The sequence below is a fragment of the Caretta caretta genome, chromosome 4, assembly GCF_965140235.1.
Source record: "Caretta caretta isolate rCarCar2 chromosome 4, rCarCar1.hap1, whole genome shotgun sequence".
Classification (NCBI taxonomy): Eukaryota; Metazoa; Chordata; order Testudines; family Cheloniidae; genus Caretta; species Caretta caretta.
The window spans coordinates 23,572,958-23,600,082 of record NC_134209.1 but is presented as its reverse complement, the minus strand read 5'-3'; the positions used below and the strand labels follow the sequence as shown (position 1 = coordinate 23,600,082).

Here is a 27,125-nt window from a genome sequence, read left to right as displayed (position 1 = left end):
TCAGGTTAGGAGGAAGGATCAGTCTCCCCCCAGCAGCCTTGTTGACTTGATAAATGTAGCCCTTTTACTCTGGCTTTGGGCACTCCAGGACTCAGTGGATGAAGCCAACATTCAGGGAGTCAGTCACACTCAGTGATGTGGATTCTGGAAGTTGATTGGCCAGAGTTAAGTACTTCTTCCCAGAAGAACAGTTTGTCCTGTGATTTTTCTGAATGGTTTGCGGTCCTGTTTGTGTATGTGCACAAATCAACGCTTCCTGCAGGCTGCCCGCTTTCTGAGCAATCCGACTGTGCCTCAAATTGACTAGGAAAAGGGAAAACTGCGCTGAGGGTGGAGGGTAGCAGACACAAGCAATAATATTGAAATGGAGGGTGCAGGAAGAGTAATGCTGAGCAATTGTTTGTTTTTGTTAATGATTTAGGAGCTGCCATCTGGACCTGGAAAATCACAGCTATGCCAGCTGTGCCAAGAGGAAGGCAGTCTCACCAAAACAAAGGTAACTTCAGTTAAGGGGAGGCTTGTGTGTCTTGGCCAGCCTGGTAGCACATGTTCCCTTTAAGTTAATTTTCTAAAAGCTGATAAATACAAGTAGATTTCCCTTTAATTACCTGGGTACCAGGCAGGGGTGAAAGTAAGTCTAGGGACTTACCAGTACAGGGCTGGGCTGGGGCTGGCTCTGGCCTCCAGAAGGGGCGGGGCCTTGGGGGGAAGGGGCAGGGCTGGGGGTCAGAGCAGGCCCCAGCCTACCCTGTACTGGCAAGTGCCTTCTTCCCCCCTCCCCAGGGTAACAGCGGCAGCCGGGGGCTGTGGCAGCGGTTTAAAGGGCCCTGGACAGTAGCAGTGGCTGGAGCCCTGGGTTCTTTAAATGGTCCCCGGAGCCCCGCCACTGCTTCCCCAGGGCTCTGGGGATGGGGCTCCAGCCACTCCTACCACCCTTGGCCCTGTAGATCTCTGCCCCAGCCCTGCTGCCGCTACCCCCAGGGCTCTGGCAGCAGGACTCTGGCAGCAATTTAAAGGGCTGGGGGTTTCAGCTGCTGCTGGGAGCCGCAGGCTCTTTAAATTGTGGCTGGGGAAGCTGATCCACCCCTGGTACAGCGCACCGGCTTACTTTCACCTCTGGCACCAGGAAATACATGTTTGTCCACCTTCCCATTAGGACAAAGCTGTTAAACGAGAGGGCTTCAGGATCCTCCATGCCACCTGCTGTTGACACTTGCAAATGATAAATGCTGGTATGCTTCCATCCCCTGAAGAGCTGCTTTTAATTCACGCCCCATCCACACCTGGGAGCACAATCAGCCCTCTCCCTAGTGTCTGCCAGTAGTGAGCATGTCAACACATAGTTTTCATTATTTTATTTTTCCACTTCCTTTCCTGCCACCTCCCCCTTATCTTCACTCTTTTCTCTCCTCTCACTCTCTTTTTAAAAGGTCACTCTTCTTCTCTTGCCCTTCCTCCTTTCCAGAATCACAGAAATGGTGCCATACAATAGGCCTCATCTCAGACAGAGAAAACGAAGCCCTAATTAAATTAACTTCCCTTTCGCATCCCTGCTGCTAAGGTTGCTAGGTCCTCTCTCATATGTGGAGCTACTGAACTCTTCCCAATAGCACTGAGAGAGCTACATAGGAAAACCCCTATGTGAGGTGTGTCCTATTTCCTCTGGCAAGCTGGTAACATCACTGGGAGACCCACCTAATCCCTCCTGCATAATTGGCATTTTTTCCTGAGATTTGCTTGTGTTCCATAAAGATTTGTCCCATGTTATATAGGGCACTAGCTTTAACGCTCTAAAAATTACTGCTATTAGAAGGCAGCCTGGGTCACATTTCCATTATGGATACTTTCATGGAGAACTTGAAAGCCTTTTTAGTATATCTGCCAAGGCCTGAACTGAGGGGTTCTGTGTTTCCTCTGGAACTACTGACAGTGTCACTGACAAGGAATTGAGCAAGGAGCTGCTTTCTTGACAGTATTAGGTGTCAAGGACACCAGCCCTTATGGCAAGAGAGAGACAGATCCCTGAATTCCCATCTCGCAGGTACGTAAAGCAGCGACTTAAACAATTGGTGTAAACCATGTCCTTTTTATTTTTGAATACATGCTGCTGATAGTATGGAGTCTCAAATATGGTTTCTGTAGAAGCTTTTCAGCTTGCCTTTAGGAAGCACACCAGTTAAAAGGACTGCAAATTCCAGCATGTCTTATACCAGCTTTTTTTATAAATCCCCAAATATGAGAGTAGTGTTTGGTTGTAGATAGATATCAGTATAACTTATGCACATACATCCATACACACCCCACATATACGTGTATATTAGGGCCGTCAAATGATTAAAAAAATTAATTATGATTAATCAGTTTCCATGGCACTGTTAATAATAGAATACTAATTTAAATGTATTATAAATATTTTGGATGTTTTTCTACATTTTCAAATATATTGATTTCAACTACAACACTGAATATAAAGTGTAGAGTGCCCACTTTATATTATTTTTGAATACAAATATCTGCAATTTAACAAAGATGAAACAAAAGAGCGTAGTTTGCAAGTTGAAGCATGAAGGGGCATACGAATGTTTAGCATATTTAGCATGTAAATACTTCGCAACACAGGCTACAACAGTGCCATGTGGATGCCTGGTCTCACTTTCAGGAGATCTTGTAAATAAGAAACAGGCAGCAGTATCTCCTGTAAATGTAAACAAACTTGTCTGAGTGATTGGCTACACAAGATATAGGATTGAATGGACTTGTAGGCTCTAAAGTTTTACATTTTGTTTGAGTGCAGTTATGCAACAAAAAATTCTTCATTTGTAAGTTGCACTTTCATGATAGAGATTGCACTGCAGTACTTGTATAGGGTGAACGGAAAAATTGTTTTGTTTTTTTACAGTGCAAATATTTGTAATAAAAAATAAAGTGACCACTGTACACTTTGTACTCTGCGTTGTAACGGAAATAAATATATTTGAAATAGGGCTGTCAAGTGATTAAAAAAGTTACTGATTAATTGCACTGTTAAACAATAGAATATCATTTATTTAAATATTTTTGATTTCTACATTTTCAAATATATTGATTTCAATTACAACACAGAATACAAAGTGTACAGTGCTCATTTTATATTTATTTTTATTACAAGTATTTGCACTGTAAAAAAAAATAGTATTTTTCAGTTCCCCCATTACAAGTACGGTAGTGCAGTCTCTTTATCATGAAAGTTGAACTTACAAATGTAGAATTATGTACCAAAAAACCTGCATTCAATGTAAAATGTTAGAGTCCACTCAGTCCTACTTCAGCCAATCGCTCAGACAAACAAGTTTGGTTACAATTTGAAGGAGATAATGCTGCCCACTTCTTGTTTACAATGTCACCTGAAAGTGAGAACTAGCCTTCACATGGCACTGTTGTAATGGGTGTCACAAGATATTTATGCGCCAGGTGTGTTAAGGATTCATATGTCCCTTCATGCTTCAACCACCATTCCAGGGGACATGCGTCCATGCTGATGACGGGTTCTGCTCGATAATGATCCAAAGCAGCGTGGACTGACGCATGTTGATTTTCATCATCTGAATCAGATGCCACCAGCAGAAGGTTGATTTTCTTTTTTGGTGGTTTGGGTTCTGTAGTTTCTGCATCTGAGTGTTGCTCTTTTAAGACTTCTGAAAGCGTGCTTCACACCTCATCCCTCTCAGATTTTGGATGGCACTTCAGATTCTTAAACCTTGGGTCGAGTGCTGTAGCTATTTTTAGAAACCTCACATTGGTACCTTCTTGCATTTTGTCAAATCTGCTGTGAAAGTGTTCTTAAACGAACATGTGCTGGGTCATCATCCGAGACTGCTATGACATGAAATATCTGGCAGAATGCGGGTAAAACAGAACAGGAGACTTACAATTCTCCCCCAAGGATATAATTAACACATTTTTTAACGAGTATCATCAGCATGGAAGCATGTCCTCTGGAATGGTGGCCCAAGAATAAATGCAATGCAGGCTATAAAAGTGCCATGCGAACACCTGTTGTCACTTTCAAGTGACATTGTAAACAAGAAGCAGGCAGCATTATCTCCTGCAAATTGTAACCATGCTTGTTTGTCTGAGCAATTGGTTGAAGTAGGGTTGAATGGACTTGCAGGTTCTAAAGTTTTACACTGTTTTATTTTTGAACGCAGTTCTTTTTTTGTACATAATTCTACATTTGCACATTCAACTTTCATGATAGAGATTGCACTAGTATTAGGGTGAATTGAAAAATACTATTTCTTTTGTTTTACAGTGCAAATATTTGTAATAAAAATAAAGTGAGCACTGTACACTTTGTATTGTGTTGTAATTGAAATCAATATATTTGAAAATGTAGAAAACATCCAAAAATATTTAATAAATTTCAATTGGTATTGTATTAACAGTGCAATTAATTTTTTAAATCATATTTTTTAATCATGTGAGTTAACTGCGATTGACAACCCTAATTTGAAAATGAAGACATCTAAAAATATAATTTAAATTGGATGCTGTTAAGTGTGATTAAAACTGATTAATTTTTTTAATTGAGTTAATCGCTTGAGTTAACTGTGACTGACAGCCCTAATGTGTATGAAATTAAAAATACACATGTAGCTCTGGTGGATAAGACTTTTACTACTAGGGTTTCATATATAGTTGTGTGTTCTGATTAACTAGCATTTGAATTTTAAAGTATTGATTGCTTAAATTGATTCTTGCCAAATCACATCTGAGTACAGTTTGGGAAATTTGCTCCAGCCTGTTCTTGAGATTGTGATCTGAAGTCCTGATTTTGATTTTTACTCTCTGGGTTTAGGAACTCTGCTGAAGTAACGTTCTCATCCTTTGGGAAAGAACCTTCTGTTCCTCAAAGGTTGGAGGAGGGGTCAATAGGTAATCTTTAGTGATGGGTGAGGGACAGAAGCTTTAGGTGCCCTTTGCAAGGACAAAGTAGTCTTTTGGCCAACTGAACATTAGGGAGAAAACGTGATTACTTCACATGGTGTTGTTGAGCCCCTTGTGATTGGCTGGTGTGGTCTCATCTCATTAACAGTAGTTTCCACTTTTCGTTCCTCTTTCCCTTTTTTAGAACATTTGCAAGAACTGTGACGGAATCTTCTGCAAGGCCTGTTCAGCTAATGAACTGCCCCTTCCATCCAGCATTAATCCAGAGTGTGTTTGCAACACATGTCACAAACAGCTGATACAGCAATATTCAACAAGCCCATTGTAGGACTCCGCATGGGGGACAGTGATGGCCAATCAAGGTTTTTGGCCCAGCTACAAAATCTTGTACTTTAGGCTTGGCTCTGAAGCTGTTCAGGCGAGTTTCTAGAGAAGAATCTCTCTTCCCTCTGCTCTTGCAAGGTCAAAGAGAGGAAGTACATTCTTGTGTTCACATTCTCTCTCAACTGTCTATTTAAAATGCTGGTCTGAGCCCTCCTTTAGGAAAACACCCCCCCTTTCAGGCATGAGCTGCTGTGTGAAGAACTTGTCAGAGTAGCCTTAATACATGTACCATGGCAACTGCAAGAAGAGGTAAAAACACACGTACAAAGGTTTACTTAAGTGTTTTGTTTGAAGGCAAAATGGAAGAAAACGGATGATAATTGAAACAAAGAACAGAGTTATTGTTCACCAGCATGTGTAGCTCTGCTTGAAATAACACTTTCCCTTTTCCATTCTGTCCTTGGCAGTTCTACTGAACGGTGATGCTCCAGTTCAAAGAGAGAAATCCCACAAAAGAACTGGGAATTAAACATGTGTGTGGCACATTGTTACTCAATTCAGTCCCCTCTTGGGCCCCAGTCTGGTTGTGTGGCATAACATCAACAGTTGAGGGGAAAGATTTAAAAGATTTTGGGGTTATTTTTTTGAGGCGTGAGAGAGAGAGGAGAACTGAATAGCAGCCATTTCGCTCAGCACAGTACGCTTGAAAGTTCTCATAGCACAATCCTCAAACATTATTTAAATACAGGTTTGTTTTTTGGTAAAAACAGGTACCTCTGAACTTTTATAGTGGAGGTTCTCGTTGTGACTTATGATAGCTGTGAATTTTAGACTCTAAATCTGTTTTATCTTGACCTGATGATTAGAGGATGGATTTAGATTCCAGAATATTTAAATGGAGGGGAAAAAAACTGGTCTTTCTTTAAACAGACCATTTAGGGGCATGTTTGTACATTCTGTCCAACATACTGCTCCTACTAATTTTGTGCACATTAATCAGCTGTTCAAGCAGCAAATGTGGTGGTCTTTATTTAAATATAGTCATAAGACTGATCAATTTTTAGCCACAAGAAACAGTGGCTGTTAGCAGGAGGCTCAAATGTGCTAATCTGAAATTCACTTTCAGATAGGTTTTATGGTTCATACAAAGATAATCTGACATAAGATGTCATATTTAAGGCTTCTGTACTCCACCAAAAGGCGCCACTTGTACTTCTCTTAGGGCTCCAGCCTCCCCCTGTGCCAAAACGGCAAAATTACAAATGCTGGTATGCATCCCTCCCCAAAGAGAGGGGTTTAGTTTATTTGGCCTATTTTGTATTAGAAACTGAACTAAACCATTAAGACCACAGAATGTATTATAATCTTTAGAAAACTGATTTATGTATATTTGTGTATTCAGGGGTGTTGCATTAATTTTACTACAAATCTATATTTAGGGAAACCTAGTTTTTCTCCAAAGGTGATTATATGCAAATTAAATCTGTTAGAACTACACTGAATGCATGTAGTTCTATCTTCCTGCAATTGTCTATAACTTAACTTTTCAGGAGGAATTAAAAAATGAAGTAGCTTTGTGTTTGGAATCTAAGTGGAAATATAGGGTGCTTTCATACATTCACTTTCTAGTTTCCAGGAAGAGATGTTTGTTTTTTTTAATTAGGGTCACCAGTGCAAAGTCAGGGACAGCACTTTGAATGACTGGAAAAGATACTTTACTAATGACTCTTTTGCCTGAAGGTGAGGTTGATTGCTTTTGCAGGGAGGATAAATATTCAATATGCATATACTGTACAAATCTACACAATTTTAAATAGGCTAGTTGAGTTGGTTTTGTTTTTCTGCTAGTCTGATGGAGTAGAAACTGAAATTTAAGCAATTCTGATAGCATTTGGATATCAAACTGGAAATAGTACTTAATTTTAATGTGTAAATGCTGACATGTCCACATTACCTTGTGAGTGTGATCAGAAGTTCTGAGATGGTAGCTGATTCCTTGGTTGCCTTTGTACCTTTAGATAGTCACAAAAAGGAAGATGGCTGCTACTACCTTTAGATATTAATACTGCAACTCTAAAGTCTCCATTTTAAAAAGCACGATAGTCATTTATATAAAGAAGTTATCCAAGTTACATAAAACCCACTGTGCTCAACTTAACAAGTTTACTTCAGCCATGATGAGTTAGTAACATATCTGTGTACAGCTTAGATTGAGGAAGAGAGCTAAAATTAAATGTCAGAATTACAAGGTGAGCTCCAAGATGGCTCCTACCTATGTCCTTTGATGTCATCTTAGAGACTTGTAAATGCAGTGTTGGATACCACTTGCTAAGGGAAATTCTTCAAGCATGTTTGTAGGTGTAGCTCTGAAAACTGAGGGGGAGAGGGAAGGTATTTTCTGGCACTGTTCCATGCAAAATAAAACTATTTGAGAAAGTATTTTTAATCAGTTGCTTCTCATTTCTGCTTGTGTATTGTTATGCACTAGGCTGAGTTGTAACCTTAAATACATCACTATCTGGAAGGTGGCCCTTGTATTAAAAAGCACTGTTTGCTAGCTCTGAATGTTACCATTTACACAAGTGGCACCTTCTTCATCCGTTTTGCTGGTTGTGTGGCCTTCGTTTAATCACCTGTTTTTAGTGGCACTGCAATAGTGTGCACCTGAGAGTGAACAGCAGATGTTTCTTAAACTCCAAGGTATGAAAGACAATGTGGATTACACAGCTGTTAGTGTAAGGCTATTTTGGCCTCCTCTACCACTTATTACAAAATGTAATCGCTGAGGGAACTCAGCTTGGCTCTTAAACCTAGGATGAGGTGGTAGAGCTTTGTCAGACTGGAGCACTGTTGAGCCAGGAAACACTGAAATGTAAACAGAGCCCCTCAATTTCCCCCAAACACTTTGTTTAGGGACTGAGTGGGTTATGGTGGTATAATGTAATCCTTTCTTTCCCAGCTGTTTAAAGCTGTGCTTGATTTTGTCTTGTGGGGGACTGGAAAAATAAGGATGTATACGTTAGATACATCTAAACTATAGTGTTTCCCATTGATATCACAAGCTATGCCTCCCTGTGAACTTCAGCATGCACTCACTGAGTGTGTGGAGCTGGGACAATAAAATGGAACTGTGAGGAAGGCTGTGGTCCAGATGAACAACTGCCAAACCTTACCCTTGCACCCTGTTAAACTAAGCAGCAGCACCTACAAGTGATGCTGTATGCCTTCATGGGTGATAAATTTAGTACCATAATCAGGCCTAAACTCTACTACTAAAATCTCATGTGGTTTTACAGTATCCTGATCATTGACTTGCAAGTGCCAGTGTCCATTTTAAAACATGTTAGCCAACCTCAAAGGCAAATATAGTGATAAGTCTCAGACTCCCGTATACCTCTCCCCCAAATCACATTTGAGGACCAGGCCCATTTACATCTCTGTAACTTCTAGTGCATGGGGGTCTATACTACTGCTTAAGTCCATCTAACTTACATCCCTTGGGTGTGACAGACACCCCACTGAGCAAGACACATTACAGCAACTTAAGTACTGTCCATATCAGCACTGTCAGCCGGACACACACTTCCACCTGTCATGGAGGTGGAATAGTTGTGCTGATGCAGCGCTTCTAGTGTAGAGCTGCCCTCTGTCAGAACACAATATAGTGAATATTGTACCCTTAAGCAGTCTGTCCATTGGGAAAAATTGATGCTTTGAAAGATGAGATTTTAAAGAGGCATTAATGCTCTTATCTACTGTAAATTCAGTAACAGTTTAACCAAGGGAAAGTGGAGAAAGCCTTACTCAGAATATGGGAAGAGTACAGAACTTGCGCCACCATAGTATAAGAAAAAAGTGAAATGAAATTAATTTCACCATCACAATAAAAGCTTGTCATTTTGAGTAACTGTAAAATCTTAAGCATTTTCCAACTGTGTACTGAGTCTAGCTTCATATAGCTACTGCAGTCTCCCAGCCAAGTACATGGGGAAAAAGCAGTGCTATTATACAATACGCAGTTTAGAAACGATCCAGTAAAAGCAAATATGAAACATCTTTGATTAAATTTTTGGGTAGGTGCCTTTAAGCACTAAGAGAACAGTTACCTTTCACCTCACAGACTGTACGTAAATTTGTAGAAGTTTAATAAGCTCAGGCAATTTCAAAGTGTTAACTCCATCCTTAAGCACAATGGGATGAGGGATGCCTGTTTTAGATGACAAAGGAAAGCACCTGTTAAAACAATAGGTAAGAGTTGTGGAACCATTACAAAATCTATATTAGAAACACATTCTGTGTTTTAGACTCTCTCTCTACCATGCTTTTGCATTTCCAAGCATTTTCTAGGATATTTAAATTATACAAAGCTATGAGGTAGTTGGGCTCTCGTTAAGTTGACAGCATTGTTCAGAGGGTGCTCAACTATTGCTGGAATCTTTAAACAAAGGGTTCTTACCTACTAAGAACTGTTAAGCAGCTTAGGTCAAAAATAAGCTGTTGAACAGTAATGCAACAAGTAGGTGATATTTCAGTCACAGCAACAACCTAGATCAGAACTTACCCCTGCCTGTACTGTAACAATTACTATAATACAAGGACAGTTTATGGAATCAACCTTAATTTTGTTTTTACAGACAATTTCCACAGTGTGAAAACCATTTATTGTGCGCTTTACTACACAAACCCATGCTGAATAGTTTTAGATACAGATTGAATTGCCTTTGGAAAAACAAGATGTCCTCTGTGGTTTATCTTTGCTACCGAACAGGAGCACCTCCTTCTAGCTCCAAGAATGATGAGCAAACGAAACAGTTCTTGCTTCATTCTGAAAAGAAAGGAAAAAATGTTAGAGATTGGGTATCAGAAGCTCTCATTTGGCAAATGCTAACTTTTTCTTCCACCCCAACACCCTTCCCCTAGTGGTGTTTGAGAGTTCTCTACTCTCAACAACTCTTAAGTTGTCAGGAACACTCAAAAGCTTACCTAAATTAAGCCACCACTGAAACAAGCAGCTCTTTAAAATGGTATAAGCAGGTCCTCTGACAAGTCTGCTGAACTGGAGGAGATCCAAGCCCAGAGCTAAACCAAATCATGCTCTGCAAATTAACCCATTTTCAATAAGACTGCTCACCAGCATGCCCATTAAAGAGGTCATAGATAGTGCTAAATACTCCTATCAGACTTTGCAGCAGACGTGTAGTGCAAGGGTAGAACAGTTACTGCTTCCTCAAGTAACAAAAAGCAGTGTTGGAGATGGTCTTCAAGTTATGCATGGGATAAGTGTCTGCTACACCTGGCAAAGAAGATCAAAGCCTTGAAACTCAACTAGTCTCTTACCTCTAACCTAATCAATGTAGCACTTGAGCAGGTTCCATCTTCCACTGCATTTGCTACAGAGATCAGACTAGGAAAGTGAAGGGGGAGAGATGGGAACACTCTTCTATGCAAGGAATATATTCTAAAGTTCTACTCAATCAAAAAAAGTTAATTTAAAAAAATAAAGCCAACATTTATATTTTGCACAAAACACTTAAGGGAAGAATCTACAATTGTGTCTCAGAGCCCTATAGCCTGAGGACAATCTCCCTGCAGCAGGACAGCAGCCCCAGGTGTTCACTGCAGGCAACTACATATCAGGTTAAATAGGCTTCAATCAGCAACAACTTCAACTGCATGTGTTTAATCTCCACCCCTTTTTCTTGGCTCAGCTGATCCAAGTATTATGCTCCTGTGGAGCATCTTGCTTTCTTCCACCTCAGTGCTTGAACAAAGCTCATGATGGTTCTCTATCAGGTGGACTTCATGTAGCAGGCTCACAGTCCAAGCACAGCCACAACATGGGCTTTTTAAGAATGACTGAAAGCCAGCGGTTATCATGAAAAGCCTTAAAAGACGTTTGCTTAAGTGAACAAATTTTGACACTGGCCAGTGGCAACAACACTTGACTCAGAGGAGGCTGGATCAAAAAAGTCAAGATTGCTCTCTCACATACATTCTCTCATTTGCCCAGTTCCATCACCCATGATGTAGGCAACGTATCTCCCATGTCACCAAGAAAGAATGTTGAACAAGTCAGCTATTTCAAATGCTATCAAGGGTTACAAGTTTTGCTTCTCATGGCACTCCACTGCTGTAGAAATGGTCAATACATTTTTCAGGTACACAACTCACAAAAATTAGTTCCACAACTGAGAAACTCATGAGCCTAGGCTTTCATTTCACCTTCCACAGTAACCAGAGAATCAGTGGATTTGGGTTGGGGGTGGAGTGGGGGGATGACACTTTAAAATCTGAATTCCAGCACAAGTTCACTGCTTAACTGAGAGTCCTATCAATTTCTGTCCAGCAAAAAAGAGTCTGACGTGCCACAGCATCCCACTCAGTTCTGTCATGCTTCACTGAGTATTGTCTAAATGAGGGCCTCATCCAACTCCATTAAGGAAAAGAATATTTTAAACAGGAGTTGGATGGGGTCCTTAGGTCAAAATGTTCAAATTTGGGTGCCTGAAATAAGACCTCTGAGAAATTCATTATAAATTTAGATGCTTAACTTTAGGTATGGTTGTTTGAACAGTCTAGACTTAGATTTTGACTTTAAGCTACTTGTCTTAAATAGCTGAAGTACTGCATACAGGCAGTGTGCTATATGAGTACGCCTATGAAATAAGGGTCAAATTGTCCATCTTTGGAAACAGCATGCATTTCAAGTGGGGGAAGGAGTTAATACACTTACCTAGTCTGAGATTGTGCCACTGTCACTAGCAATCTTGTTTTCTTTTTGGAGATGAATTCAGAAATAATTCAATATATCTATGCTCTGGGGAATAATTACAAAATGGTTTATAACGTTTCTGAACAACAACAAAAAAGTAAGCCTGTATAGTGCATACAACAGACACACTGAGCAGAGTTAAACATTTCAGGCCTGAACAATTCAAGGCCTAGACATTGAAAGGTACTCTGTACTACGCGATCAGTAGACAGCTCAAGGCCTGACAAGATGTTCCAGATGACTGGCACTACCGGGCTCCACAGCAAGACTGCACAGCAGAAAGACATGCAAGCACTACTTACGCACGTGTGACCTGTCCTTAGCCATAGCAGCAACTGCATCTTCATGAGTCTCAAAATGTACATCTGCTTCTCCTGTAGCTTTCCCACTGGAATTATATTCCATGGTGATTTTTGCAGGTTTCAGTGGAGCAAAAAACTAAAGAAAACAAAACCTAAGTATATATGGCTAGCAGGTAAGAGTCAAACTGAAAGGCAAGATGGAGCAATGGGGAGGAGGTAAGCTATGCAGTTTAATTCTACAAGTTTATTGCAGTGTTAATATTTCAAACCTTGGGAACTCCTATTTGATAGAATTAAAATGTTTTACAGTTAGTTACCATTTTTCTTCCGCTTATATACAAGATTCCTTCCAGCATCCAAGTTAGCTGACCATTTTGTTACAACTTGGTTTCTCACTATAAAGGGAATACCCAAGTTGAAGTAAAATGGTCAGTTAAATTTGCTGCTGCTTAGATAAGCACAATCATATTTATCTGAACCCTTTTTATTCGACAAACCCTTTTGACTAAATTTGCTCATGTGCCCTGACATTCACCACCTTGCATGGAAAAGTGTCCTGTTTGTCAGAACAAACACCATGTCTCCTACCTCTATTTAGATTAACTATTTCCCCTCCCCCCACCAGAAAATAAAAAACCCTCAGCTGTATCGATTGCATAGCCATGCTTACAGCTAAACATGGGGACAAATGCTGGTTATATTGGACAAATCTTATCAAACCCATTCAGTTTTAAAACAAGATTTTTTTGATTGATCTGCAGAGAAGTTTATTTAAAAGATCTGGCATGAACACGTACACAAGAGCAGTCACCCACAGTGGTATGCCTTAGGCTATTGAAAAAATCTGTTCTTATCGTTCTCTTTTAACAAGACACACATGCAAGACAGAATGGGGAGAAGAAAGCAGGACAGTCTATTTTGTTTAACATCTTTACCCAAAAATATTCTCCTAGTGAAGCTTCACGCTCTGCTGTTCTTGTTACTCTTTGACTTCACCTTAGTTTTACCTTTTCCCCCAGGCTCTGCTATTAGCAGTACTAGCTCAGATACTTTAGCACAAAACCGAGGCCTGGCAGCACTTTAGAACAGACCATTTGAACAGTGCCTACCACAATGACACAGCAACTTAGTTGAGGCCTCTAGGCTCTACTGAACCATAAAATGTTAAATAAAATAAGCAAGACGGAGGACTCGGCTATGGAATAATGACCTCTATTACAGCCTCAGATACCACAAGCCAAGTGACTTGTAACAGAGCTAGGAGGATTTTTTTAGGCCTGAGAATTTTCACACTCCGAGGCAGAAATTGTATGTGCATCTACCAAAAGTTAAATTTACAGTAGTAAGTGGGGAACTTTAACTATAAGGATTTAATTAGCTATTGAACCTGTTCTACCCACCCATCCCTTGACTTCTGCTCCCACCCACCATCCCCCACAATGTGTCTGAATCTTGTCCTTTCAACTCTTTAAAACATCCTGAGTTTCCGCATGCAATCCATCTGGAAATTAGGCAGCATTAAAATATTTATAGTGCAAAAGGTTGATACTCTTCAAAGTGTAATCAGGGTTTAAATGGTCACCAATGCTGTATATTCAAGTGATCATACTGTAACGTACATTTACAATGTCTTGGGCACTAGCTTGGAAAGGCAGACCTCTCAGATGGACAAAATGCAGCGGTGATGAGGTACTCCCGAATTCTGAAGCATCCCGAGGCTTTTCAATCACTTCTCTATAAGATTCTTCACAGGTGAACAAAAGTAGCGTTAGTACTTGCAACATTACACTCTTCCATAAAAATGGTTTGTATGCATGTGTACACAGTGCAGACAAAAGCAAGAGTGACAAAATGCAAAGGAGCTTCAAAGAACAAACGCAACAACTCACCGTTTTCTTTTTCACTTTCACAAGCTGCTGTTGGTCCTAGGGTCTGACTCAATTCATTTTCTTCAAAGACTGATTCGGATTCTTTTATCAGTTTAGCAGTTGGATAAGTATTCTTCATCATCATCTTCCCCCTGTACGAACCGCTATGGGTTCGAACTTCACTCCTCCTACTTGGAAATATTTCTATATATCTAGATTTAAAAGGTAAAAGGTAAAAGGATTACATGGTATGCCTACACACCCATCGAAAGAATACTGAATTTTCAAAAATGTTCAATTACTTTCAAGTGTCGTGCTATCAGAGTTCCTACTGGATGCTGCTTTGTGGGAGCTGAAAATCACGTATCACAACTTGCAGCTAGCATGAGATTCATTAAGAAGCAGAGAATTCTGGACAGTCATTTTAAAGCTAAGTTTTCAACTGCACCAAATAAGCCTACCTCTGCAACTTAAAATTAATCTTTTAAAGCTTTAGAAAACTACTTGCTGCTTCTCCGGAGTAAATCCAAAATGGTCACAGTGATTTCAAGTGTTAATGGGATTCTAAAACCCTGCAGTTTGTTCAACACTTATGTGACTATGTAGCCACTTGAAGGGTGGCTACATTTGCAGCACTCCTACAGACCAATTCAGTACTAAAAATAGCAGAATAAGTTAGGAAAGCATGTAGAAGAAAATAATGTTCTGATCCATACATAAGCACAGTTCCAAAGAGCATGAGATGAAACAATTGTATCAGATGAAGAAAGTGGAAGTGTGGTGCTCTAATGGCATGCACTGACTTCATACAGCTACATTTCATTAAAGCTTTCAGTACAGTCCTGTCTAGAGTTGAGTTAAAGTTTACCTAGAAATACTGAGGTTTTGATACAAAACTGGTTGGGCCATAAACAGTGTAATTGCAAAGGATCCAGAATCAAATTAATCAGGGTAAAAGATGCAAGCATAAGAGGGACAAGTGTCTTATCCTAACTGAAATCCACTGTAAAATTACAGCCCTCATCCTTCAAGGAACAAATGCACCAACACCTCTGTGTTCCTCCTTCCATAATTCTCTACCTCAATAAAATCATCAAAAGGACCGAAGCAAGCCTGTAGCCATTCTGGGTCTTTAAATCTTACAAGCTATTAGGTATCATGCAATCCACGGTACTAAATCCCAGAGCACTTAACCGGGAGTGCTGAAATTATGAAAATGGCAATCAAAAGTGCTGAGCCCCTTCAGAAGGGCTCCTAAAAGACAAGAATGAATATTCAGGAAGATGGGGAACCCAGATATGGTGCCCAGGGACATTAGGAGCCACCAGAAAAGAGAAAAACCACATTTCTGTGCAACAGTCATGATAATAAAAGCCACACAGAACATCAATTTGGTATGGACAAGATCTTTAGTCTACAGTGTAGCTGAAGTCGACGTATCTTTGATAGACTTAGAATCACTTACTTCGCATCCTCGCAGTGCGGGATTGATGGACTCCACTTCCACCTCTCACCCTGGTGGGGTTCCAGAGTCAACAGCAAGCGATCGGGGATCTATTTATCACATTTACACTAGACGCGATAAATTGATCCCCGATAAATCAATCACTACCCGCTGATCCGGCGGGTAGTGTAGATGTGGCCTCTTAAATGGAGTCTACTTCAGTGTTTGAAAGGATGCTATCAACTTAATTCAGAACCAAAATTTACATTTTGTTGCATAAATAATAATTTTTATTTTAAAAAAAATGCTATTTTTAAACTTCTCCTGTAGCAGTATGAATTCCGGTGGATCAGCACTGTACTAGTGCTGAAAAATAAACCATCTATTCTATTTTCAGTGGCTAAACAGATGCAAGCTGCATGGACAGTGGAAAGTCACTTAGAATGTCCTTTCTCTTTTAATAATTTAAGGTGCTATTAGATGTAACACAAGGAAATATTAATAAGGAAGTACAGTTAATAACAAACTTAGATTATACAAAATTAGTCAGGAATCAAGAAAAGAGTGGAAGATGATTGCCAAGGGGCCCAATTTTTAAAGAATGGAGTGAAAATCAATGGGATAACACACAATTTAGATAAACAGAAAGTTCCAGAAAAACAGACCAAGATGAACTGCAATATCAAGGAATATTAATAGGACCCCATTCATATGAGAGAGGGGAAGTTATCACAAAATAGCCAAGGCCTCTTTCTAGGTTATCCTTTTATTAAGAACCTAATGAAATCATGATTTGGTCCTGTTCACACAGGCTGGACCAAACAGCGTTAGAGTAAAGTTGGCCTCAATAGTGTTTAACCACAATTGCTAAATTAGTCTGTTCCTAGTTACAGCTGGGGCCATAGAAAGCAATAATGTGAAAAAAAATCTAGGGGAGAGAAAGGATGAGGGATGTCAGATTAGAGGCTCGCAGTATGCTGAAACTACAAGAAACAAAAAGCAAAAGCAGCTTTCCTGGGATGTGTTAATAAGGATTTTATATGTAATGACTGAGGTAACAATCCCACTTTGGTGAAGCCATGGTTAGTATTGTATACAACTAAGATCTCTTCATTACAGATAACACTGATACGGTGCAGGCAATGCAAAGGAGACCAAAGATGCTAGAGATTTTAGCAAGTATGATTTACAGGTGAAAATAGGTTAACAAAACACCCAGAGAAAAAGGTAGCTATGGCAACCATCTACAAATACTAAACAGAAGGAAAAATATTTAAACATTAAGAAAGAATTTTAATAGATGGAATATACTTGTCAAGCCATGTTCTAATTAAAGGGGAAGCAGACACAACCCAGTTTGTTACTCCTCCCTCTAGATACTGTCTGGATAACCTCTGAGAGGAATGACTCAGACCTCTTTAAAATACATTTCAGAAGAACAATTTTTTTTCAATTTGGCATGCACCAGATTCCACCCAATTGCAGGCATCAAAAAAATGGCCTTGGAAAGACTATCCCAGCCCATCAGATGCTTTACCTATTCTCCTGCAAAATTATTCCATAATGTTCCCATTTAAATTAGATGGGTACTGTTAAAGCCAGAATCCCGGATTAGGCCAGAGTAACGGACTACATCTCCCAGAAACTTTTTAACCTTCACTGTCTAATGAAAGGCATCCAGTTCCCTTAAGAATCCTAAATATTAGATCAAAACATCTCACCAAGTCTTCACGCTGCACAAAATGTTTCAAACGACACTCATGCTAGCATGTATGGCTGGGGTAATACACACATCACTTAGTGAAAAGCAAGGTAATCAAGGCAAGGAGGGGGAGTGAAAGAGCATACTGTCAATGAACAATTTGGAACAAAAAGGTGAACACAGTTATGTTTGTTCACTGTTTATATCCACAAGCTTTAAATTATTCTGTATCTTTAGATTAAAGTCCTAATGTAAAACACTTAGTTAACCACACTGAAACACATACCGATTCCCAATTTCCTCCTTATGCTTTAACAAGGCTTGATTTGCCATTTCTGGTGCTGCAAACTGCACAAAAGCTTCTCCTGTTTTCCTTCTTCCTCTCTGATCCATGACAAAAGTCATCTCAACTATATCCAAACCTTTGGGGGGGGGAAAAACATTTTTTTATATGAGCTGTAGCATATGCATTTTTCCTTCTCTTGTTTTAAAAAGATGAAAACTTACCTACTTCTGAACTAACAAGCTGCCCTGAATAGAACTGATCAAGTACTGAACGTTTTGGATTTTTTTAAAACTTATTCCTTTTCTACCTTTTCCTTGATTTGTACATAAAGTTTACTTTTATATGAGCTTTACTCTCTGAAATGTTTGTCTGCCTGAGTTTTCAAAGGGAAAATAAGTGATTACTACAAGATTTCAGTTCTCTACATTCTTCTATTGGGGGTTGTTTTTTTGTTTAAGGACAGAGGACCTAAAGCACATGAACAAGTTCTCCCTACTCAACAGCTGGCAGGTGCTCATTTTGTCAGACTTATTCTCAATTTCTACCAGCCCACACAGAAGTCAGGGGAAGTATTCAACCATACTTAAATGATTAATTATTTTTCCCCTGTGCAATCCTTCCTGCCACACTTTAGAGAAGCCAGAGATATAATCATGATGTTTGATATACCCTAGAGCTTCTAAACCTCTATGCTAACTCTAAACCAAGGCTTGAAATGGACCAGGCTGGGCTGAGTTGTTCAACTGATTTTTTCCTGGAGGGCTGTCATCTTGTTCTCCATCATATTTGTTAGTAAGTACCTATCTAGCTGTTATGACTTTAAACACAGTCTGTTCACGTTTTGAAGGCGACACAGCAACATCTGCCTGAGTTTGCAGACAGCCTGAAACAGTGGCTTTGATGAATTTGACAGTTCACATTTCTCTCAGTCATGTGTTAACTAGTGAGGATCATTTAAATATCAACATTGTTAACTATTTCAATGCTCAAACTACATAGGAAAGGAGTGATCACATTATGAAGAGGTGCACAATATACCGTCGGTGATATTTCATTTTGACACCATTTTATCTATTATGTGCCTTAACTTTTTCATCTTATTTTCATCCTAATCTTGGCTACACAAAGTGGAAGCCAATCCTGCAGAGCCCAGAAGGGAAGCAAACTCTCTCCCCAATCAGCGTGGGCCACCCCTCAGCAACAGGATTCTGTTCTGCTTTGATGGTGCGCATGCATCCCAAGTCTTAATGGGTGCTGCTCCTCCCTCTTCTAGGAGCTGTCGGCAGAATTTGTAATTGCTGCACTATTGCCTTCTGAGGATGCCAGAGCAGCAGATGTGGAGTTGCTGTGTATGTGTGTGTTAATATTGTAGGTGACCTAGTGACCGAGAGACTGTGTAAATATAGTAGGGCTAGTGAAAGGTTTATTATACACCTATATTGGTTTAATTCAGCGAGGGCACATCCCAGCAGACACTGGAAAGACAGTAGCAAAGATATTGACTTCAAGGATACTTTATTTTGTTTCCTACAGAGCTGCAAGGCTTGTTTTACCAGGGCTGGGCGCTAAAAGATCAAAGGGTTAAAAACTGTTAAAAATGACTTACCAGCTGTGAAGAAGGGTGATCAAAAGACTGAGCAGGATGACACACTGCCTGAAGTAAAGGGGGGAACTGGTTTGTGAGTTAAGGGCAGAGAGTGTCATGTAGGGGTGTTATGCAGGAAGCTTAGACCTGCCAGTGTTCCCATGCAGAAGGCTGACAGACAAGTGTACAGTCAGTTTATTGTTTTAAGATCTTTTTCTCTGAAATGCTTCTGATTTCCTATTCTCTGCCTGCGGCACACAGTGGTGTAGTCTCTTGTGGGATATAACATTTTGGTCTAATTTTGGTTGCTGGGTTTAGCATGTGGATGCTGGTGGCCTGTGATATACAGGAGATCAGATTAGATCATCTAATAATCTCCTCTGGCCTTAAACTCCATGAACCAGTTTGCTTTAAGAAGGCTGCCTAGTCACTGGATACCACTGGTCACAGCCCTTGGAGGGAAGAGGGCAGCAGGTTCTGAATTTAAATTGGACCTGCTCAGTTAATCATGGTTAGTACCAGGGGACTGCAGCCAAAGGCTCGGTGTGAGAGTGGGAAAACTGCGTGATGCCACCACACCTGAGAATGTGTGCAGTCAGACCAGAAGGGGTCAGAGGTGCAGTTAGCCCAGTAATTGTGAGAGCCATAAGTATCAACATGTCCTGCAGACAGCAGGAGAAGACGACATCACCATATTGCACTTGAGAATTTCTACAACTCAAATTTACATCAGCTAAGCAGAAGATATTATTTAGAAGATATTAGCTGAAAAGAAAAAAGTCTTAAGTCACCTGCAAAGAACTCTGAAATGTCTGCTTCAGTACAACTGTAAGGAAGGCCTCTGAGGCGTACAACTCCATCATTAACTGCAGGGGATGAACTGGACTGCAGACTCTTCAATATGGCATCTACATCTTCATTATGTATTTCAAAAACTGCAAAGAATACAAGACAAGACTAGACTGTATATTTTCCTTTGCACCCCAACCTCTGCAAAGTCACCCTGAAGAAAGAAAGAGTCTCTTCTTGGTTTTGGGCTGAAGCAATAGGATTCTTTCAACTTTAACTGTAGTTTTCACTTGGGTTTCCCGAGAAGTTTAAAAAACTTTTACAATGGGGGGAGGGATAGCTCAGTGGTTTGAGCATTGGCCTGCTAAACCCAGGGTTGCGAGTTCAATCCTTGAGGGGGCCATTTAGGGGGTTCTGGGGCAAAATTGGGGATTGGTCCTGCTTTGAGCAGGGGGTTGGACTAGATGATCTCCTGAGGTCCCTTCCAACTCTGATATTTTATGAATCTATGAAACTTATGTAACGGGGAAAGGAATCCCCTTCAAACCTGCAAGCCACACAGCAACCGACAGATCCTGTAGTGTGGGAATGGGGGTGGCTGAATCGGGGCACAGGGACAGATGAAGACAGGAGCAGCTATACCTGGCTGAGTGAAGGTGCAGGGCTACATGAGAACGTGTGCAGATATGCCTGGTTGAATGGGGAGTGGCGATGCAGGGACACATGGGGTGGGGGCAGATGTGCCTGGCTGAATGGGAGAAGCGGAGGGTCAGCATGGGGGAGGTTCACCAACTCCTTAACAATCCCTCCTCTGCTCTAAAAAACCCAAAACCCAGTTCCATACTTCTCCCACCCACACTTCAGGTTCATTCCCAAGCTTCTTCCCAGCAATTACTTCCATCTCCTTTGGCTCCCCTGTCACCCCGACTCCCCCAAGCCTTTGCATTGTTTCTGAGGGGTGCAGGAAATATGTTTCTGTATGCTAGTTTAAATGAATTACTCAGCATTCTGTATTAATATGCCTAGTAACAAATCTATTGGTCAGAAAACATTTCCTGAGTCTTTTTTTTGTAGTCTATTGTTACAGACATGCTTGCTGACAGGTATTTTGAAATAAATTACCAAAATAATTGAAACTGGCGTGATTATAGTGGGTTTTTTTGACAAATAAAATATGTAGAATTTTGCAGTGTTTTAAAATATTGTGCGCAGAACTGTTGGTGCAGAATTCCCTGGGAATACATAATGCCCTGCAGCCGTATGAATGTCGTGATGCACAGCCTCCCTTATCAAGAGGGGAGACTGTGATGCATCATGAAAGATGGAGTCCAACCAGGAATCCCAGCCTATAGCGGAAGATGGGAGCATGAGATACCCAGGTTGTGGAGGCATTTCAAAAATGAAATGTTTTTATTTTTGGACAAAGTATCTCAGGTTTTGATTTTTTGTGGACAATTTTGATAAAAACAAAGTGTTCTTTGTTGATATTTTCAATGGGAAAAGAATACATTTTCCAAACAGCTCTATTGGAAGAACGACAGGAGGAGAAAAGGTTGAAGTATGTAAATCCATTTCAGAGAAATGACAAGCAAAAAAAGGTAAGGAAATTCTTGGAGACTAAACCATGACTTTTCAATCCCCTTCTCTCCAAAGCTCTTTGTATTATTTGCCTAACCTTCTTCATAAAATGGAATCATGGGATAAGACATGGTATTTGAGCTTTTGAAGGGATTCATTTGGTTTTGGTGAAGTTTGGGAGCAGAGAGGGAAAGCATATATGAAAATAAAGTTCAAAACAGGAAGCTAGCTTTAACTCTAGTTACCCTCCAGGCCCTCTTTAGAATTAAGAGTTGTTAAAAAAAAACAACAACAACACTGAACAATGCCTAAAGGTTTTTGCTTATAGGTACTAAATAGTAAAACTGTGTATGCTGACACTGATTGATATACAACAATCTTCACAACCACAATCACATTTCTTGTAGTTACTGTTTCAGTCCTTTTAACTTCTACAACACTTTTCCCTCTGTTTCCCACACAGTATATAACTTCAGTTTTGTTCCGAAATATTCTGCGCTTGTTTTAATATATGTAGGTTATCTTCAAAACAGATGGATTACACGTACCTTCCACGTACCGCTGACCCATATATTCCCGGTGCTTTTCTAAGGCATTTTGCACATCCTGTTCTGACTCTAGTTCAATCAAAGCATCTCCTCTGCGTTTGCCATCCCTGTTTAAAAGGAAGTGTATCCCACGCTCTCCATTTCGAATCCTGCAGTCTAGAAAGTTACACACAAAAGACATGGTTAAAGAAACAACACAGTATTGATTTATTGTGTTTCTTCCTTACCATAATCTGCTGGTCCAATCGAAACTGAACATTCTGATCCTATATAAAATTTCACCCAAGCAGCACACTACAGTATATCAAACACAGGACAGTAAATGCCATACAGATGCCATTATCTATCTATAGATAGAGATATCTCCATATACACACAACTAGGATCATACATTGCCTTAATTTCGACTGGTTATCAATTTAAGGCCTTGATCATACAATCTGTTCTAAACAGGTGGATATTTATACCCACATGGAGGGCCACAGAAGTCAGCAGAGCTCTGCACGGATGCAAGGATCTACCCACTTGGATCAGATTGTAGCATCAAGGCCTTACCTGCTTGGCAAATTTTTATTTTTTGAGTTTGTAATTCAAATAATGAGTATTTTAAAATATAACTTTAAAAATAAAGTTAAATGATTTATTTGTACAAGAGCTGTCAATTAAGCAGAGTTTTACAGTGTTTTATTTATGAGTGCAGGGTTCTTTTGTACATAATTCTACATTTGTAAGTTCAACTTTCATGATAAAGAGATTGCACTACAGTACTTGTATTAGGTGAATTGAAAAATACTATTTGTTTTTTTACAGTGCAAATATTTGTAATAAAAAAATAAAGTGAGCACTGTACACTTTGTATTCTGTTAAAATTGAAATCAATATTTGAAAAATGTAAAAAATCCAAAAATATTTAAATAAATGGTATTCTATTATTGTTAAACAGTGTAATTAATCAGGATTAATTTTTTTAATCACAATTAATTATTTTAATCGCTTAACAGCCCTAATTTGTACCCTTATGAGACAGAGAGAGACTGAACACAGAATAAATAGCTCCACCATATCAAATACTTATAAAAATGGAACTGAACGGTAAACATAGGATTTAAGTTTTAGGTTCAATCATTAATATTTAAAAACACATTCAACCACATCACATCTCTGTATAAGACCAGATATTATACCAGCGAAAAAACTAAGCACATCTTCAACAGTGCAAGAGTATGGCAATCCTTGGGCTCGGATAAGAAACACATCATCTTCCTCTCCAGTCTTGGATGGAATTGGTTCATACTCTGAGAGTGGAGGATACTCATCTTGAAATGAGGAACTCAAGTCCTTTGAAAAAGGAAAACAGTATTATTTTTAACAACAGCTGCTCAACTACTTGTTTCAGTGATCATTCCCTTCTGTGTTACAACTATTAAATGAATATTGTGCAGGCTCTCACCAGCAGTTCAGAGAAGTAAACAGAGATAAAAACAGTCTATTAGATTACCCAGTCAAACTGTAGGATTGCTCCTTATACAGATTTTTTCAGTCCCAGGAGTAGTAAATGACTTAAACAAAAAGAACTATTTCTTAAAAAGTCTGCTTTTCAGGGTCTCCACCACAGATAATGCCTAATGACTGAGAGGTGCCTGAAATCTTTGGAAGAAAAGGGAAAACTACTCAGATTATTTTGTTACAAACTCAAACACAGACCCAGTTTCTGTGAAAAATTCACCATGTTTTACTTTTTCTAAAGCTGAAACATAGGATTGAAAAGTCCACACACTCCTCACCGAGAGCATGGAAGGAACAGTGAAATAAATGAGCTGAGCAAGTAATGAGAAACTTAATTTTAGGGACCCTGAGCCAGTTGCCTAATGGCAACAGGATACACAAGACCTTCCTCTGAAAACTATTTTATGCTATGCTACAAGTCTAGCAGATTTGGGCAATTAATCATTTTTAAAAAAAGTTTCTTACACAAATCTCAGCATTCAAGAAATTAGACACAATACAGGGGAAAAAAACCCTGTATACAATAGTTCACAGTCATTTTACAGAATGATAGCATTCTTAGAGAAGTTACTTATACAAAAAAGTCTGTGGCTTCTAATTTGCTATCTTGACAAGAGACTGGGTATTTAACATCTCAGATAATGTCCTCCCCTCCTAGGCACGATGGAGAAGGCAACAGAGGTGACCTTCAACGCTGGGTAAGGGAGTTCTCCCAAGGGTGACAAGAATTTCTTCTTAACCCTGTAAGGGCTCCAATAAATGGCTTTTCCACTGACCTCCTAGGTATAAACAGACACAGTGGCCAATAAAGATTGGGTGCTACCCACAGGAACATGAGGAGGAAAAAACAGCCCCTCTCCCCCCTGGAAAGTCTTATATCACTCAGAGTGGGTGCCAGGGAGGAGATAGCGAGCCCAGGTAGTGACCCTAGGAAAGGGGGAGTTGATGGAAAAGGGAGTGACCCCCCCCCCAGAGGCTAGAGATGGGCGCCCCCCTACAGACTGAAGAAAAGGGAGCAGATTTCGGGGGACAGGGGCAGAGAATTCCTGCAGAAATCTGGGGGGGGGGGCAGGGGTAGTCAGGGGAGGATGAAGCAACACCCACAAGATCCCCCAGAGATCGAGGGGGGAGTTACGCCCCCCTTCAGGGTCCCCCAGAAAGTTGAAGGCGGGATGTCAACCAGGGGGCCCTTTGGGAACCCCCCCAAGAAACGGGGAGCAGCGACCCCTAGGGTGGGGTGGAGGTTCCCCAGGGAAGGGGGTGCGGGCCGAGGGCCTACGCCCCCCATACGGCCGGCGGGGGGGATGGTACCTGGCCGTAGCTCCGCCCCGGGTGGGCCGGGTGCAGCAGCGGGCCCCGCAAGGCCCCGAACCCGGGCCCGGCCGGGCTGGGCAGGCTGCCGGCGGCCACCGCCACTTGCAGGCCCCGGCTCTGCGCGGCCGCCGCCCCCAGCAGCAGCAGGAGCCGGCGGCGGCCGGAGAGGCCGGACAGGCCGGCGGCGGCGGAGGCAGCGGGGCGCAGGGGCAGGCAGGCCGCCCCGGTGCGCTGGCAGCTGCTGCAGCTACAGCCGCAGCCCCGGAGCAGCGCGCCCAGCACCCAGCGCGTCCCGGCCATGGGCGGCGGCGGCAGCGAGGCGAGGCGGCGGCGGGGGCGGAGCGGGCCCGGCACATGCGCTGCGGCGGGGACACCAGGTGGCCCGGGGCGGGCGGCTCCGCCTCCCCTTCCCAGGAGGCCCTGGCGCGGTGGTGGGGCTGGCCCCGAGCTGGTTGCCATGGCGAGTGGGGGCCCGGCCCAGCCTGGACTGGGCGCTTCGCGCCTCCCGCCGCCCCCTCCCGCGGGCGGGCTAGGTTTAGCCCCTGCGGTGGTACCGGGGTGAGCCCTGGGCTACACGGGGGGTGTCGTGTCCGGTGACTCCCTGTGTGGACGCTCCGAGCCCGGAAGAAGAGAGACTCTTCCCCCCTCCCCCAGGTCGCTGAAACCCCTGGCGAAAAGACCTCGGCTAGACCGAACCTAGACAGGGGTTAGGGCTTGTCTGCACCTAGTCCGGAGCAGCGGCTCCCCGTGACCGTGTGGATGCTCCACCCCGAATAAGGGAGCCTGGTCGCCCTTTAGCTTAGTGCGCTTTGATCCAGGGAGGCCGTGTTGCCTCGTGGCTGGAGCACTGGGCGAGACTCAGGACACCTGGGTGCTGTCCCCGGATAATCCACGGACCTGCCGGGTGACCTTGGGCAAGGGGCTTCACCTCTCTGTGGCTCAGTGTAACAACAGTCACCTCCTTTGTAAAGCACATTGAAGTCGACTGATGAAAAGTGCTACATAAGAGCGAGGTGGTGTTGTAATAACTAATATATCCATCTTGCGGGTGAGTAAACTGAGGCTCGGTGTGCTTGGCAAACTTTTCAAGGCTCAAACAGTGAGTCTAGCGGAGGTGGGAAAAGAACCCATGAATCTGGACTCCCACGTCCCTGCCTTAATCATTTAACCATGTTGTCATCTCCCATTTTCCCTTCTAAACATGTTTCTCATTTTGAAAAGCTTGGTCACTAAGGAGAAAGAAATTATGTAACTAACAGACTGAAGGCTGCAGGAAAAAGATGAATTGTCTCAAATGAATAAGGCCTGACTAGGAAATTAGTCAGAGGTGTGAAAAATCGACACTCCTGGCAACGCGGTTAAACAGACCGAACCCCCCGGTGTAGACAGCAATAGGTCGACAGGAGAATTCTCCTCCTCTCAGAGAGGTAGAATACCTATGCTGACAGGAAGAGCCCTTTCATCAGTGCGGGTAGTGTCTTCAATGAAGTGTAACAGTAGTGCAGCTACAGTGCTGTAGCATTATAAGTGTTACTCCTGAGGGCATTCTGTGCCAAAAAATTATAAATTCTGCACACAGTATTTTAAAATTCTGCACATTTTATTTGTCATATAAATGTGGAGGCTCCAGCATGGCACTGCGGAGCACAGGCCGCTGGCTGCCCAGAGGTGGGAGATCATTGTGCAGCTCCCCCGTGGGACATGGACTCAGTGGTGAGGCTGCACCCAACCCGGACACAGCGCAAGGATTGGGCCTGCCCCAGAAACACCCACCGCCTTGCCCCTTCATGCCAGCTGTACCAGGTGTGGGCAGGCAGGCTCAGTAATGCAGGATCCAAGTGTGGAGGGGCTTAGCGTGGGGGGATCCAGGTGTGGTTTCAGAGGGTTCTGTATGGGGCAATCTGGGTGCGGGTGGCTCAGTGGGGGATCTGGGTGTGGGGGGGATCTGGATGCACAGGGGCTTGTTGGGGGGGTCTGGGTGCAGTGGTAATGGGACTCTGCAGGGGGGTCCAGATGAAGGTGGTTGGGGCTCAGTGGGGGAAGTCTGGGTTTGGGGGGGATAGAGCTCTGCAGGGGGGTCTGGGTGTGGGGAGTTTAGTGGAGGGTCCAGATGCAGGGGGAGTGGGGCTCAGTGGGATGGGGATCCAGGTGCAGCTGGTTGGGGCTTGGTAGGGTGGGAAT

The 27,125-nt window shown here is 41.9% G+C and overlaps 2 protein-coding genes and 1 long non-coding RNA gene across 7 annotated transcripts in view; 1 reads left to right on the top strand and 2 right to left on the bottom strand.

The window, feature by feature from the left end:
* RUFY3 (RUN and FYVE domain containing 3) overlaps window positions 1–7,689 on the top strand; it is an 80,693-nt gene extending 73,004 nt beyond the window's left edge. For all 5 annotated transcript variants that reach the window (XM_048848997.2, XM_048848999.2, XM_048848996.2 and 2 more), the window contains 2 exons: window positions 422–496; window positions 5,111–7,689. In XM_048848997.2, the coding sequence (XP_048704954.2) occupies window positions 422–496; window positions 5,111–5,254 (219 nt within the window). In that variant the 3' untranslated portion in view covers window positions 5,255–7,689. The remainder of the gene's footprint in view (window positions 1–421; window positions 497–5,110) is intronic.
* Window positions 2,067–9,350, bottom strand: LOC142071831 (uncharacterized). The gene is made up of 2 exons (XR_012668013.1): window positions 7,205–9,350; window positions 2,067–5,547 (listed from the first exon to the last, which is right to left on the bottom strand). It is a non-coding gene; the product is annotated as an uncharacterized LOC142071831 (long non-coding RNA).
* A 538-nt stretch (window positions 9,351–9,888) lies between these two features.
* GRSF1 (G-rich RNA sequence binding factor 1) lies at window positions 9,889–25,259 on the bottom strand. Its single transcript, XM_048849005.2, has 10 exons — window positions 24,942–25,259; window positions 23,309–23,462; window positions 22,125–22,280; window positions 20,001–20,144; window positions 17,625–17,760; window positions 14,214–14,404; window positions 13,944–14,068; window positions 12,325–12,460; window positions 11,984–12,067; window positions 9,889–10,075 (listed from the first exon to the last, which is right to left on the bottom strand). The coding sequence occupies exons 1-9, from the start codon at window positions 25,242–25,244 to the stop codon at window positions 12,009–12,011; spliced, it is 1,404 nt and encodes a 467-aa protein (XP_048704962.1). The 5' UTR covers window positions 25,245–25,259; the 3' UTR covers window positions 9,889–10,075; window positions 11,984–12,008.
* Window positions 25,260–27,125: the final 1,866 nt, after the last annotated feature.

Bases quoted from the DNA above. Each gene is read 5' to 3' on its own strand.
- GRSF1 (XM_048849005.2), bottom strand. From the start codon at position 25,244: ATGGCCGGGACGCGCTGGGTGCTGGGCGCGCTGCTCCGGGGCTGCGGC. The intron at 22,281-23,308 runs GTATAATATCTG...GTAACTTTCTAG, and splicing joins TGTGCTTAGTTTTTTCGCTG to ACTGCAGGATTCGAAATGGA. The intron at 14,405-17,624 runs GTATGTGTTTCA...TTTTAAATCTAG, and splicing joins AAGGAGGAAATTGGGAATCG to ATATATAGAAATATTTCCAA.